This window comes from Nicotiana tomentosiformis, chromosome 9, assembly GCF_000390325.3.
Source record: "Nicotiana tomentosiformis chromosome 9, ASM39032v3, whole genome shotgun sequence".
In the NCBI taxonomy this organism is placed as follows: Eukaryota; Viridiplantae; Streptophyta; class Magnoliopsida; order Solanales; family Solanaceae; genus Nicotiana; species Nicotiana tomentosiformis.
Window position 1 is genome coordinate 95,554,525 of NC_090820.1, and position 15,836 is coordinate 95,570,360.

Consider the following 15,836-nt stretch of genomic DNA (forward strand, 5'->3'; position numbering starts at 1 on the left):
CCAAGACCCAAGTTCCAAGGTCTAGTCTGTGCTTTACTTGACAAAAACACCTTGTTTAAGATTATATTGGAATCAATTCTGGCTCAAATTTGGACCCAAAATATTTAATTTTTTGTCTATCTAAAGAGAAACATGGCAAATGTTTTTTTGTTCAAGTACGTTCTAAGTGGGCGCTGTACAAAATATTTACTCTATCATGTAGGGTAATTACATATAGAGAATTTTATTTTGATAAATATTAAAGTAATAATCTGGTAAAAATATAATTAACATGTTATCCCTAGTTAAAATTAACTTATAGTGCTACTTTTTATCCTTTTTACTGCTGAATTCAATCATAGTTATAGCAATAAGAATAACACACGACGAAAATTGCGACAAAGATGATCTAACATGTCCTGTTAGGTGTAGAATCGATGGAAATGTTGTACTATTGAATTCGTATATTATTCCATTGAGTTGGAAAATTTAAGAACTTCCACAAATTTTCTTTGGATAACAATAGTTTTCTAAGTAGAACGAAAGCTTTGTTAATAATTTAATCTGTGTTCGAAATCAGAAAATTAGAGAAGTAAAGAAATATTAGTTCAATAAATAAAAACAAAAAATTTCGAGCCCACAAGTTTCTTGTGTGTCCTTAAGGAATTTAATCCCCTCACAGTTGCCCAAAGTTTCAGATTAATTCCTCCCAGGATAGAACGGAATAATTATTCTGTGATGGCGGCATTACAAATCACAAAACTTCGGCGAACTCAAATGGTGGAGCAAATCACACAAAATGCTTACGTTTTGCTTTGAAAATTAATGCATACTGCCGAAGAGAGAGGGGAGAGTTTGCAAAATTTCGGTGGTAAACGAGACTAAGCCTCTCTATTTATAGCCAAGAAAGTTGAGTCACAGCAGGTGCAAAGGTGCATGTTCATTTGATAAGGTATCTATTCGTTAATAATTATTTAAATTTCTGTTAAATGGAATGTTTGGTCGCGAATTTGACAATTGGAAAAATAATGCGGAATTCGCTCAGAAAGGAAAAATTAAATGATGGAAAAGGAAAATAAATTTGGTCCAAAAAATTTATCAATCATATCAATTGATCGACGCCGAACTACGACGGCGCGAGACTTGATCTCTTCTTAACTATATATTTAAGAGCTACAAGAAGTGCTTCTGTATATAAGCACAAGAATTTTCCTTTTACTATTCAATAAGGGCCAAAGTTCCTTTGTAAAAGGAACCAATTCAAAATTTCATTTTACTCCATTCCTTTTCCCACCATTTTCATTTCATTCTTTTATTTAATGAATAAAATCCAACATCGCATGAAGAGGAAAATGTACATATGCCTCTTTAGAAAGTCCTTTGCTTTTCTTTTGGCCTATGTATATATGCTGCTGGCTCTACTTACTTTGATACTCAACATTGTTTCCTGAACTGATCTGAGGAGTTGTGATGGATATTGTATCGACTGTAGTCGAGTCTATTTCAATTGGCACCATAGAAGAAGGCCATACAAATGCTGGTTTGAATGGTGGAACTTCTGGTTCTGGTACTGACCCTGATATAATTTGAACTATCGTCTGTGTTTTAGGCCTTTCACTAGCAATTGGATGAGAGCAAGCCAAAGCAAGTAGTAACAATCTCTTTACTTCTTCAGCTACATAATCATCCCCGAGCCTCGTGTCAACAGCTTCGAGAATTCTACCATCGCGATGCAAGTACCAAACCTAATCAACAAATAGTTGAAAGACATTAACTTTATTTCCAGCTCTCTTGCCACATACTAATTCCAACAACACTGCTCCAAATGCATATACATCAGAATGTTGAGTGGCTTTTCCAGTGAGAAAGCACTCTGGTGCAATGTATCCCATCGTGCCAAGCACGCCCTCTGCCTCAGCATACGAGGTCTTTTCGTGGTCAATTGCTCGTGCCAGGCCAAAATCACCGAGGCGTGCATTGAAGTTGGAGTCGAGCATGATGTTGTTCGCCTTAAGATCGCAATGGACCACTTTCTGCTCAAACTCATCGTGCAGATAGTGCAGGGCTGAGGCGACGCCTGAAACAATCTTGTACCTGACTTGCCAGCTGAGTGGCTTTTTATCTGACCCTGAGAAAAGGTGTTTGTCTAGGCTACCATTTGGCATGTACTCATATACAAGTAGTAGCTTTCCATGCTTGTGGCTCCATCCTATCACAATAATATATGATTGTAAGATGCTTATGTCTGTATTGCTGTTCTCATCAGCTTGAAGTTGCAAAGTAATTTGCTTGAAAGTCGATAAAAGTCTGCTAGAAAGATAGTATAAATGTTTCTGATAAAAAGAGCAGCCCAGTGCACTAAACTCCCACTATGCGCGTGGGTCTGGGGAAGGGTCGGACCACAAGGGTCTGTTGTAAAATATGTGTCTGTTTGCTTTCCTAATCAGCTTGAAGTTAACACAACAATATGCTAGAAAGCAAATAAAAGTTTGCTACAAAGGCAGATAGTATAAGTGTTTCTGATGCGATGCTATTAGTAAGAGTAATGTCATAGATGTGATTTTCCTCAAAATGATACGAGAGTACACTGATTGAGTAAATTTTCCTTTACACTATCAAGTCAAATACATAATAATTACATGTAAGTTTTCATAAAAGATGAAATTAGTAATGTATTAGAAAATAAGGCAGGTTACCTATAACTAGGGACGGAGCTTCCCATTCGGGTTCAACTGAATCATTTGTTGAAAAATTATAGTACTATGCTAAATGGGGTAAAAATTATACTTTTGTATATATAGAAACTTTTTAATCCCATAAACATAAGAGAAGATTCGAGACTTTTAGTGTAGTGGTAAAGAAAATTTAAAAATTACTTTAAATCCATGATTTTCTAGTCACACAGCGACAACTCTTAACGTTATGCCAAGTTTCCCTTAGTACTAAAAGTAAAAGTAGAGTGAAAAATACTTACCAAGCAATTTGACAAGATGTTTATGCCTGAGACGGTTGATAATTGTAAGCTCAGCCAAGAAATCATCCTGCCCTTTGATACTTTCCCTTGAAAACCACTTCACTGCAATTTCCAAAATTTCACCAACTAAATACCCTTTGTGTACTACTCCAAATCCCCCTTCACCTAGCTTGTTTTTTCCATCAAAATTATTAGTAGCTTTCTTCAATACCTTAAACTCAAAATCTCTAGGCATTCCAGGCAAACTCTTAAGTGCACCAAGTATATTTGACTCTGAACTAGCAACCCTCTTCTTGTAGTAATAGTACCCCAAAAGTGGTAACAAAATCAAGAACAGAGCAAATAATGGAACCCCAACACCTAAACCAACCTTGATCCTTGGATTTTTTTCCTCAAAGTACTCAACTGTCAAGTTCCACCTTAACACACAATTCAATTGATAAAAATTCCCTGTTGAAGCAGAGAATCCAAAGTATGATTCTTGATTCACAACATCTCTTAAATCAATATCATGTGTTAATATTGGATTCTTTGGCCTAGGTGGGGTTGAGCCATTTTTCTCAGCTTGTTCTGCAATGTACACATCAAGAATTTTCTTGATACCATCATATTGTACCCAAATATTGTAAAATCTTGCACCAATTGGAGCAAGCTCAATACCATGTTTGGTTAAAGATTCGACATTTACAGAACTAATACTATGAATATCAATCCCTATATGGTTATCATCAGGGTCAAACTCTTGCTTGAATGTATCAAGCTCGACCGCGATAACTTTATTGGTAGATTGACCATCAGTATTAGCATTTGTCAAGCCTAACTGCTGCCCGTGGCTGTTAGTTGGCAGCTCTAAATCAGGAGAAATCAAGAAAGTTAAACCTTCAGCTGCAGTTTTATTTGATATCCTGTAAATGTTTATAAGGAATGAAGAGTTGAAAGATGCCATCCTTTTGTTACTATCATCCCACAATTTGAAGGACTGTTTCAAGAGAATTCTTCCTGCATTGTTTAACAGGCTCATATAAGCGCCGTGGGAATCAGAAGTCACTTGGAGAGCATGGTTACTGATAGTTGCAGGAGGTACTACTTGAAAGATGTCAAAGTACGTTTCGTCAAAGGGTCCATATTGCTTGTCGAATTTCTTTAGCTTGGCTTGAGATATGGACTGAAGACAGCAGAGAAAGATGAAGATGGTGATTTGTTTTGCTGTCAACAATCCCATTTTTCATGTAGTCAACAGAATGAACAGAATTAGAGAAGTGAGCACTCTAGAGGAAGACAGAGGAAAGATCAATAAAAGAGCTTTGAAGCAAGTCTTGGATATGATCCTTAAAAGGGTAGTTAATGACTATATGCCTTCTTAAAGGTGAGGGCATTCTAGGAATATTTTATAATATTAAATATTTAGCAATGTAACAATAACAATAATAACAAACCAAGTGTAATCCCACATATGGATTTTGGGGAGGGTAGTGTGTACGCAAACCTTACCCCCACCTTAAAGGTAGAGAGGCTATTTCCGATAGATCCTTGGCTCACAAAAGACGAGAAGAAAAGTAATAGCACAAGCAATAATAAAAAGATAGTAAGAAAAAGGAACAATGATGTAAAGTAAGAGTCCACCAAACTGTATAGAGAATCTGGTTCTCTATCGGTTCACACAGAACACACACACACAACAGTATTTTACGTGAAGAACTCCCAGCTCACGGGATTAAAAACCACGACCTACACTCGTAGGATTTCAACTTCACTAACCGAGCAAACTTTCGATTACAACCTATTGTAGCCTAGGAATTAAACTTTTAATCCCTCACCTACTTGTAATAACTCTATTGCAAGCCTCTTTGTAATAACTCTATTACAAAATTACAAAGCTTACCACTTTGACTAACTCTAGCCAAACACAAACACATGGTTTATGGTTTTACAGAAGATATCCTACAAGATGCTTCTAACTAAGCTGAGCAGAAATTACAACTAAATAACATTAACAAAGATACAACAATATTAAGGACACACGATAAACTCAGTGTTGGGATCTGGTCCATTGTTCTGTTGCTACTTTATTTTTCAAGCCTTGGAGTCAATGAAGGCGACAACACACTTGAGAGAGACTTAATGATTTAGGGTTTGCAAGTGTGTGTTTTCCCTTGTCTCATGTTGGTAATATATAAGTGAGATCATTGGGATGATGTAAGTAAGTATCAGGTATATAGCATGCTCCATAAAATGACTGCTGCACTATTGTGTGTGCAGTGCAACAGTGTAGCGACTTTAACAGTTGTAACGAGTTCACTTGTACTGTAATCGGATGAACTGATAGCCATCTGTTCCCTCTGCTATTTCTTTGACTGGTAATATTAGAACTTGTGCCAGACATGTGACTTGTTGTTTTGAGCACTTTGAGGCTGTGTAACATGTTTCCTATCTGGTTCTCATATGAAGTTTGTTAAATCATCAAAATACAAAGGGACATAACTTATCAATTTTTTCCTTTTTGATGATGACAAACTTAGAATTGAAGTTTCCCATGAGAAGCAGACCTCCATACAATTCACCTTGTAGATTAGTTTTATTCCCCTTGAGAATCTGTTTCCCGTTTTGTTCCCCTTCAATTTTCCCCCACTTTTGGCATCATAAAAGAATATATGCAAGTAAACGCAAAAAGAAATCCAACAAGGTTAACTCATACAACTTGTGTGCATACAACATAGCTAAAAAATAGAGCACAAGACTATAACATGCATAACAAAAGACTGAGATACTTATTAATTTATTTGAGGAGAAAATAGAGGCAGTAGTACCATTGTTTATAAAACATCCACATAATAAAAAAAACTTAAAGTACCACAGTCATAAAAACAACAAGCCAAAAAGAGACACTGGGTTAAGACAAACATCGTTAAACTAGACACTGACAAGGGAACTGTTTAAGGGGAATTAGAAGAGAGAGGGAAGGATAAAGAGGCAATGGCTTTGAGAGGAATATCCACTTGATCATTTACAGACCGTTGCTCGTTTATCAGCTGCTCTTTTAGGTCCTCAACCTGTTTCCTCAGGTCTGTATTTTCAGCAGTCAAGTGGGCAACCTCTGCACCCTATGCACTGCTAGAGCCAGGTTCCTCCTTGGCTTGACTAAGCTATCCCTCAAGAATGGAATTCCTAGCCTTCAGGCTCATTATTTCCTCGTTACCAGCAGTTTGAGCATTTATTAACTAAGAAATAGTAGAATTGTTGCCAACACCCCCCTTCTTGTCTATGCACTCACATTCATCCAAGCTTGTCATTGAGAAAGTTTGCTTTCGAGTTCCCACTATTGCTCTTCCCAAAGGGACTTTGAAGTATTCAAACACTCTAGTGAGCAAGAACCCATAAGACAAACCATGGTTCCCGTCCTTGAAGTCTGCCACCTTTTTCGTATGTTCAATCATGATACCAGACAGGTTGATAGTAGTGTATGCATCCAATGCTTCCATGAGGAACATGTCCACTTTCGAAGTAATGGAATGCTTCTCTGCACGTGGAAGCAGGACCTTTTCACCTTTTCAAACATAAGCGGATACTCTGGAAGGAGGCCCTTCTTGTGCACATGTTCCCCTCTCTAAATAGCATGAGCTTTTAGAATGATCTTTCTAAAGTAAGGGGAACATATCCCTTCAATAGATGAGAGACCCTCAGCGGGCACACCCAAGATACTTCCTAGAATAACTTCATCCATCATAAAATCCACTCCATTAACCTTCAGGCAGATATTGTCGTCTTCCATAGTAAACAGATTTGCGTAGAAACTGCGAACCTCCTCTTCATAAACCTTGGGATTCTGAATGGTAAACATATGAGTCCACTTCTGAAACTTGCAGACTGCAAACAACTGTCTCATGCCTGACATTTCAAGAATGTCAGCGTTAAACGCTCTGCCCCATAACACCCTTTGATTCTTCAGGTTTTCTCTTCTCTTAACTTCAGACACTTCTACTTTCGGTTTCTTGGAGGAACCGGGTTCGTCTCTGTCACTTGCCTTACTCTTCTAAGACTTCTTCACACTTTTCTCCTTCTTTTCAGACTTATTTTTCTCACCAGACTCCTTTTCTTCAACACTTTTCTCTTTATCAATCTCCACCGCTTTCACAGGAGATCCTCTCTTAGGCTTTGCAAGCACATATTTTTTAGGGATTTACATACCAAGGAAGCAGATTACTCATTCACCTCTTCATCTTCAACATTCACAATGTTTGCCGGAGGCATATCCTTCTCATTCATTAACTTTTTTCCTTTCACCAACCTTCTTCTTTTCTTTTTCTCCTTGTTTTTCTTCAAAGCACTCTCAAGAGCTTCTTTCTTCTACTACCTAGTAGTGGGTATTTTAAGAAGGGGATCTTTGGGAACTTTCCTACCACTTCTAGCAGGAATAAAACTTGTCACATTCACATCATCATAGTCCTTCTCACTGTTATCATTCTCTTCTTCACACAGAGGTCTCATCTCAGGAATTACAAAATCTAATGGCACTACATCAAAGTGAGGAGAAGGAGCAGGGTCAATACTATCTAGGGGCTCTTTTGTAGAGCATGAGGTTTCATCCCAAGTAGGAGCAGAGTGCACTTCTTGGGCAGAGGGAGCAGGTCCCTCTATTGTCTCCCTTGTAGTACTAACTGGCATCGGGTTACCATGAGGCACCAGTTCCCCACTTCCAACTCCATTTCCTTCTCCTTCCCCCTGAGACCCATTGGCCACATCACCACACTCATACTTCCTAACCAACCCTCCATCGGTAGCAATAAGTAGCATATTCTCTATAGCTTCTCTCTCACTCACACCTAACAATGTAGAATCAGTAGATGCAAGAGAGGCATTACCTGACGGAGAGGTAATATTCAGATCAAACGTCAAAACAAGATGAGTGATAGGCATTTCTGATGCTTCACTACTACCATCAAGATCCTCTTGGGCTACAAAGACCTCCCTAACTTACTGACTTGAAACCTCTGGTCCCTTTTCTCCATCCATTATTTCATTTTTTGCCATTTGTTTCGGCAAAGCAGAGGGAGAGGTTGTAGCGACAAACCTTTTAGGAGTTTGATTTTTCCGGCTACAATGAGAACCAGAACTCGATGGGGTTGGAGAGGAAACAATAGATGGTTGTTGTTCTGGGTTAGGATTTTTAATGGGTGACAGGTGAGACTCAGGCTCATGCTGCAGTGCTTCGTGAGACAAAGACGCGGTAGGAGTGACGATGGTAGCACTTGGAGACTCTGAATTTTGGGAAGACATGGTGATTTTTGAGAGTAAAGACACGAGAGAGAGAGGGTTTTCTGAGAGAGGAAAGGAGTTTGATAGCTTTGATGTATACAGTTGTGAGAAAGATGACTTTTGGGGTTATTTAGAGAGGATGAGGGACCAGTTACAGACGGGTGCAACTGACTGGGTAGACGGGTCAGTTTGTAACGGGTGTGACGATTGGGCTTAAAAAGGATGATAGAAAAGGCGGACACATTTAATGATGTGGCATTTTTATAGCCGTTTAAAATGCATATGAGTGTAAAAGGAAATACTAACCTGAGTCAAAAGAACGAGGCTCCCTGACTGAATTTTGTAAATATGAGCGTCATCCTTCTAACAAAATCCAATATCATTAGCTGCTTGTTTGCTCTGTAGTTGCCATGCGTGTTTACCTATAATGGTATAGAATTGAGTGAGAAATTGCCAGAAAAAACCTTTTAGCAGTTTACCTTTTCATTTCTTCATAGCCAATCATTGAGGGACTTGGTGCTTAGTTTAATTTATTAGTCCCAACTCCAGTCGATTCTTTTCAAAATTCTCTCTACTCAATGTTTTGGTGAAGATATCAGCACCTGGTCCTCTGTTTTGCAAAACTTCATGCAGATGAGACCCTTTTAACATTGTCCCTGAGAAAGTGATGTCATACATCAATGTGCTTTGTCCTCTTATGCTGAATCGGGTTCTTTGCCATGTTGAGAGCACTTGTGTTATCACACAGTCATGGCACACAATCAGAAAATACACCAAAATATTCTAGTTGTTGCTTGATCCATAGTAGTTGAGAATAACAAGAAGCAACTGCCACATATTCAACTTTTGCAGTAGAGAGAGCCATAAAGTTTTGTTTCTTTGTACCGCATGAAATCAAGCATGATCCCAAAAAATGTGCCATCCCAGATGTGATCTTTCTATCCACCAAATAGCCAGCATAATCAACATCAACATACCTAAATAAGTCAAAATTGTCTCCTGAGGAATATTAGAGAACCAGGTCCCATGTTCCTTTGAGATACCTCAGAATTCTCTTAGCAGCTTTTAGATGAGATTCCTTTGGACTTGATTAGAATCTAGCACATAATACCACACTGAACACAATGTCAGGTTTGCTGGTTGTGAGATATAAGAGAGCCAATGATACCTCGATACATGATTTCATTCACAGGGGAACCGGGTTCGTTCATGTCCAGACGAGTGGCAGTGGCAATGGGAGTATCAATGGTCTTCAAGCTTTCCCTCTCAAACCTCTTTACAAGCTCTTTAATGTATTTCTGCTGACTTATCATCGTTCCCTTAGAGGTTTGCTAAACTTTCAGACCTAGGAAGAAGTTTAGTTCCCCTATCATGCTCATCTCAAACTCGCTTCCTATAAGCTTGGCAAATTCCTCACATAAAGAATCATTTGTTATACCAAAGATGATGTCGTCAACATAAACTTGCACAATCAGCAAGTTCCTCTCTCGTTTCTTCAAAAAGAGAGTGTTGTCAAATTTCCCTCTTATAAAGCCATTTTCTAGAAGGAATCTCGACAACCTTTCATAATATGCATGAGAAGCCTTCTTTAAGCCATAGAGTGCCTTGTTGAGCTTGAATACATGTTCAAGATGCTCATGACATTCAAAACCAGGGGGTTCTTTGACAAAGACTTCTTCCTTTAAATAGCCATTCATAAATGCATTCTTGACATCCATTTGGAACAATTTGAATTTCATATGAGATGCAAAAGCAATGAGAATTCTGATGGCTTCCATTCGTGCAACTAGAGCAAAAGTCTCATCACACGGTTAATACCTTCTTCTTGATTATAAACTTGAACCACCAACATGGCCTTGTTTCTTGTTGTATTCCCAAACTCATCAAGCTTGTTTCTAAACACCCACATAGTTCTTGATAATTGGGGATTTTGACTGCTTGTTAACGCCTTTTAGATTTTGTTTTAGCCCAAAAGCATTGAATTGTATTCCCAAAACTAATAAAACTATACAAAATTGCAGGAATGCTAGAAATTGGGCTCCCGAGATGAAATCTGACTAAAAAGGAGTAATCTAAACACAAGGAAATGAAGGGCACAGAAACATGCAATGTGCGGTCCGCAGAATTCCATTCGCGGCCGTAACCAAAGAAGAAAAAGCCAGCCGACATTCGTGCAAATTGCGGACCGCACATAAATTGTGTGCCCGCAAGAGATGGGCTTAAGACCAAGATTAGAGAGATGACAAAAAGACCAAGTCCCAAGCTTCATTGAATTGCAGATCGCACAAGATTTGTGCGGCCACAGAAGATTGTCTTGCGGCCGCAATCATAATATTGCGGACCGCAGAAGAGTGCCTTGCGTCCGTAGTTCTAAATCTGTGGACCGCAAAAATGTTGCCTCGCGGCCGCAGTTTAGAATTGTGCGACCGCAGAATCTTAGCTCCTACCAGATTAAGAAGTCTGCGGGCCGCACATGGAATTGTGCAGCCGCAGAACCTCCCAAGGGGCATTTTTGTCTGATATTTTTAGACTTGTATAAATAGAAGAGTTTCACGAAATTAGGTCAAGTTTTGACATCAGCAATTACTGTATCCGTTTTTCTTTGCCTCTTTTGGAAGTTTACTATATTTTGGTGTATTTTACAATAGATTTTATTATTTTAAGCTTACATTATGAGTTTAATTAGTCTTTCTTCTTCTTCTTCTTCTTCTTCTTCTTCTTCTTCTTCTTCTTCTTCTTCTTCTTCTTCTTCTTCAAACCCAAGCATGAGTAGCTAGATTTTTATTAGGGTTGTGACCCAACCCTAGTGTGTTAACCTTATGGGTAATTAAATTAGTGCTTGTTTATGATTGAGTATTTGTTATTTAGCTTAGTTCATGATTTATTTTGTGGAATTAGTGGTTGCAAATATTAGTTCATGCCTATTTGACTTAGTTTCTACTTGAAAAAGAGAAAATTAGTCTAGGAAAACTTGACTAATAAGGAATTGGGTCAATCGAGAGATTGATTAACCCAATTAACAACCTAGAGATAGTAATAACCCGACTTGAACTTTTATCAACTATTTTGTGTGATACCCATTTGGTCTTGAGAAAGCTAAATTAAGCAAAATCACTCTTTGACCGAGAGGTATTGAGTGGGTAATTGAGAGTTGATAGCTATAACACACCCCGATCAACAAAATAAGTATTAAGGTCTTTATCTCATTAGGCAAACACCTAGGTAATGGTCACAGCTCTAGGCTTTTTATCAATTTGGAAAAACCCCAAAAACAGTTATCTCTAGTTTTCTTTCTTTAATTTGCAATCAATAGAGTAAAAATTAGAAATAGAAAATCAATCTTTTGTGGAAGTGAAATCTCGATAATTCAATCACGCGCATTAAGATATATACCCCTAACTCCCATCTTAGCGCCCTGTGGATTCGACCCCGACTATTAGTTGGGTTTTATTATTGCAAACGACCATTTTATACCTCTTTTGAGGTGTGCAATTGGACGTGATCAATTCCAATAATAGTTATATCATAAGGTCAAGGGACCAGGTGCCACACATTGTTCATGTCAAAATGATGGAGTTCATCTTGCATAGCAGCAATCTAGTCAGTATCTGTCAATGCTTCCTTGATATTTTTGGGCTCAATTTCAGACAGGAGGCTGAGAAGGCAAACATGATTCTTGTTTTTGATCTGGTTTGAATCCCTGAATCAAGAGGAGTGATCACATTCTGAAGAGGATGTGAGCTTTTGTGCTTCTAGTTTGATACCTGAATCTCATTGTGAGAAGACCCAGGTTCCTCTGTGGGATCCATCGTTATCTTCCATGGAAGAGTGAGTGCCACCTCTCTGCTCAGCATCAGGGGTTCCTTGCACGACATCAACAACTCTATTTTATACTTCAGTTGCTGTAATAGAGGAACCAGGTCCCTCTGCATCAGCTGGAGGTTCTGCTGCATCTTCTTCATTAGATTCCTTTACCCGAGTCATCAGATCAGCATATCCGTTTGCCATATCAATTACTTCTCCAGGAACCTTTGATTGCTCTCCATCTTGATCATTCCTATCATGTGAATCTTTCCCACTTAGGTGGTGTGATTCATAAAAGATTATATATACACGTTCTTCAACACAATGAGTCCTTTTGTTGTAGACCTTGTATGCTTTGCTTTATGAAGAATATCCAAGAAAGATCCCTTCATCACTTTTGGCATCAAATTTTTCCAGTGCTTCCTTACCATTATTGAGAATGAAACATTTGCAACCAAACATTCTCAAGTAAGTCAGCTTGGGTTTCCTCCCGTTCAACAATTAATACGGGGTCTTATTTAAGAGCGACCTGATCATGCAGGCACCTGTTTATCAAATAGCAGGCAATGTTCACCGCCTCAGACCAAAAGGTTTTTGGTACACCACTATCAATCAGCATTGTCCTTGTTATATCTTCAAGAGTCGTATTTTCCCTCTCCACAACACCATTTTGTTGGGGTGTTCTAGGAGCTGAAAATTATGACTTATACCATTTTTAGCACAAAATTTGTCAAATTTTGCATTGTCGAACTCTGTACCATGATCAAATCTTTTGCTTACAACATGATGACTCATTTTCACTTAAATCTGCTTCACAAAAGCAGCAAAGACTGGAAAAGTTTCATCTATGGTTCTGAGGAACAAGGTCCATATGAATCTGGAGTAGTCATCCACAATGACAAAAATGTATTTCTTTCCTCCTCTACTGGGCACTCTCATAGGTCCACACAGATCCATATGAAGAAGATCTAGTGGCCTTGAGGTGCTTACTTTATTTTTTGGCTTGAAGGAGGATCTGACTTGCTTTCCTCTCACACATGTATCACACCTTGTGATCCTTGAATCTTGACTTTGGCAGCCCACGGACTAGGTCCTTCTTAACTAGCTTGTTCAACAAGGAGAAGCTTGCATGTCCCAATCTTCTGTGCCACAGTTCAACATCATCATCAACAATACTCAAACAAGTAAGATCCCCACTGTTTAAGGATCTACAATTTCCTTTATTGCAAATTTGAGAGACACTCAACAAGCTTTATTTCAGGCCATTCACATAATACACATTCTCAATTGAGTGAGTGAGTGTCTTCCTAACTATTCCAACTCCCAGAATGTATCCCTTTTTGCCATTATCAAAGGATACACTCCCACCTTGCAGGGCTTTGAGTGAAAGAAAATCATCAGTACTTTCAGTCATATGTTTAGAGCAGCCGCTATCCATATACCATCTTTGGCTGCTTCCTTTCACTACTCCCTACACAAGGAGATCAGAGATTAGACTTAGGAACCCAAACAAGTTTGGGTCCCTTGTTGTGAGGAAAGGGTGAATTAAACTTCTTCATGTCCAAGCAGGCATCACACTTTTTTATTGTAGGAACCAGGTTCTTTAGCAGTACGTATTTTTTTCAACAAAAACTTTGTTTTTCTGTTGGGACTGAAATCTAGCTTTATTGAAGTCTTTAAAATGCCAGTGTTACCACAATGAGTGCAATGCCAGTTATCAGAGACAGTAACATACTTGCTGTGTGGATTGTAAGGAGCCTTTTCCTTTTGGAACCCAATTCACTGCATGTTCCCCCCGCTACTTTTATATATGGAAGTGATTATATCAGAGGACCAGGTCCACTTTAGAGATATATCTAGGTCATTTTTAATCCTGCTTAGTTCTTCCTGAAGTTGTCTATTTCTTTCAAGTTCAGCATACAGACTCAACTTTACCATTTTGAGCTTATTTTCAAGTTTAAGGTATGCCTCATTTGCCACTTCTTTACCTTTTAAGGTGTTTCCATAATTATTTTCCCTCTTTAATTATTCTATTGTTTCCTTTAGATCCACCACTACTACTAATAAGTCATCTCTCTCATGCTCTACCTTTTCAATTTTCTCAGTTAGATCATCCTTTTCATTCTTTAAATACTCAATGGTTTCCTTTAAATCAACAACTATGACTAGCAAATCATCTCTCTCATGTTCTACCTCTCCTAATTCCATAGTTAAAACATTTTTATCATTTATAAGGTTATGATAAGCGTCAATCGGTACATTTGCTAAGGATACAAGCTTCTTTTGAGAGTAAGACTTCAAATTTCTTTGAACGTCTAGAAAGTTTACCTCATAGTCATCATCGTCTTCATTCTCGTCAAATTTTTCCATCAGGGCAAAGATGGAGTCATATTCAGTTGCTTCGCTTTCAACAACCATCATAGAGATGTCGCCTTGTTCATCTTCTCCCTCAGATTCACTAGAGGAATCTCCCCATGTAGCAAGAACTTGTTTCACAACATTGTCAGTGCAATCTTTTCTCTTGAATTTCCTGTCAGGAACCGGGGTCCTCTTGGCTATTTTATCTGTGGTGTGCTTGTACTGGTCTTGCTTGTGGAGAGGACAATATTTGATGAAACGTCCTGGCTTTATGCATTTGTGAAAACAATCATAGCCCTTTGGCCTGCTAGAGCTGTCCTTTTTCGGAATACCTTCATTTCTGTGAACCATTTTCTAAAACCTCCTTGTTAGATAGGCCATGTCAGCATTGTCACCACTTGAGTCACTGTTGTCCGCCTTGAGAACCAGGTTCTTCTCCTTTTTGGGTTCTCTTCTTTCATGGTCCTTCTTTTTCTTCATTTTGTAGGTCTTCAGATTTCCAATGAGTTCGTCAATGATCAACTTTTGCAGATCTTTTGCCTCCATGATAGCATTGACTTTACTCTCCCAAGAATCAGGTAATACACTGAGTATTTTCCTGACTAGTTTGTTCCTTAGAATGATCTCTCCTAGTGAGTGGAACTCATTGATGATGGAAGTAAATTAAGTGTGCATGTCCTGAATGGACTCATCATCCTTCATCCTGTAGAGTTCATACTCAGTAGTAAGCATGTCAATCTTTGACTACTTGAATTGAGTTGTTCCTTCATGTACAGTATGCAGAGCCTCCCATATCTCCTTAGCAGATTGACAAGTTAAAATTTTGTTATACTCGTTTGGTCCAATACCACAAACAAGGATCTTCTTTGCTCGGAAGTTTTTCTCTATAGCTTTACGGTCATCATCATTGTAATCCTTCCTTATCTTTGGAACTATCACTACTGGCTTGCCAATAGTCTTCATAGGGACGAAGGGTCCATCGCAGATGACATCCTAAAGCTCTGAATCTTCAGCCATGATAAAATCATGCATCCTTATCTTCTACCATCCGTAGTATTGTCCATTGAATCTTGGTGTTGTAAGTGGATTGACCTTCTTCAAAGTTTGGTGGAGCAGCCATGTGGATCCTTTCTAGGTGTTAGCCTTATAGAAAGAACCTGGTCTGATACCAATTGATGTAAACTAAGAGTCCACCAAATTGTATAGAGAACCTGGTTCTCTATCAGTTCCCAAAGAACATACACACACACAACAATATAAATGACACATCAATATTTTACGTGGAGAACTCCAAGCTCACAGGATTAAAACTACGACCTACACTCGTAGGATTTCAACTTCACTAACCGAGCAAATTTTAGATTATAACTTATTATAACCTAAAAATTAAACTTTTAATCCCTCACCTACTTGCAATAACTCTATTGCAAGCCTCTTTGTAATAAATCTATTACAAAGCTCGTGACTT

At 38.4% G+C, this 15,836-nt stretch overlaps 2 protein-coding genes across 2 annotated transcripts; both read right to left on the reverse strand.

Annotated features, from left to right (window-relative positions):
- Positions 1 to 1,081: 1,081 nt before the first annotated feature.
- Positions 1,082 to 4,267, reverse strand: LOC104096278 (probable L-type lectin-domain containing receptor kinase S.5). The gene is made up of 2 exons (XM_033656142.2): positions 2,954 to 4,267; positions 1,082 to 2,188 (listed from the first exon to the last, which is right to left on the reverse strand). The coding sequence occupies exons 1-2, from the start codon at positions 4,173 to 4,175 to the stop codon at positions 1,725 to 1,727; spliced, it is 1,686 nt and encodes a 561-aa protein (XP_033512033.1). The 5' UTR covers positions 4,176 to 4,267; the 3' UTR covers positions 1,082 to 1,724.
- Positions 4,268 to 8,954: 4,687 nt separating this feature from the next.
- On the reverse strand, positions 8,955 to 9,519 carry LOC138899221 (secreted RxLR effector protein 161-like). The gene is made up of 2 exons (XM_070185361.1): positions 9,375 to 9,519; positions 8,955 to 9,205 (listed from the first exon to the last, which is right to left on the reverse strand). Exons 1-2 carry the CDS (start codon positions 9,517 to 9,519, stop codon positions 8,955 to 8,957), a joined length of 396 nt encoding a protein of 131 aa, XP_070041462.1.
- Positions 9,520 to 15,836: the final 6,317 nt, after the last annotated feature.

Excerpts from the sequence above, each read along its gene's own strand:
- LOC104096278 (XM_033656142.2), bottom strand. The coding sequence starts at position 4,175 with ATGGGATTGTTGACAGCAAAACAAATCACCATCTTCATCTTTCTCTGC. Across the intron at positions 2,189-2,953 it reads ACATCTTGTCAAATTGCTTG|GATGGAGCCACAAGCATGGA; the intron begins GTAAGTATTTTT and ends TTATTGTGATAG.
- LOC138899221 (XM_070185361.1), bottom strand. The coding sequence starts at position 9,519 with ATGATAAGTCAGCAGAAATACATTAAAGAGCTTGTAAAGAGGTTTGAG. Across the intron at positions 9,206-9,374 it reads GAATGAAATCATGTATCGAG|GAGACAATTTTGACTTATTT; the intron begins GTATCATTGGCT and ends AATATTCCTCAG.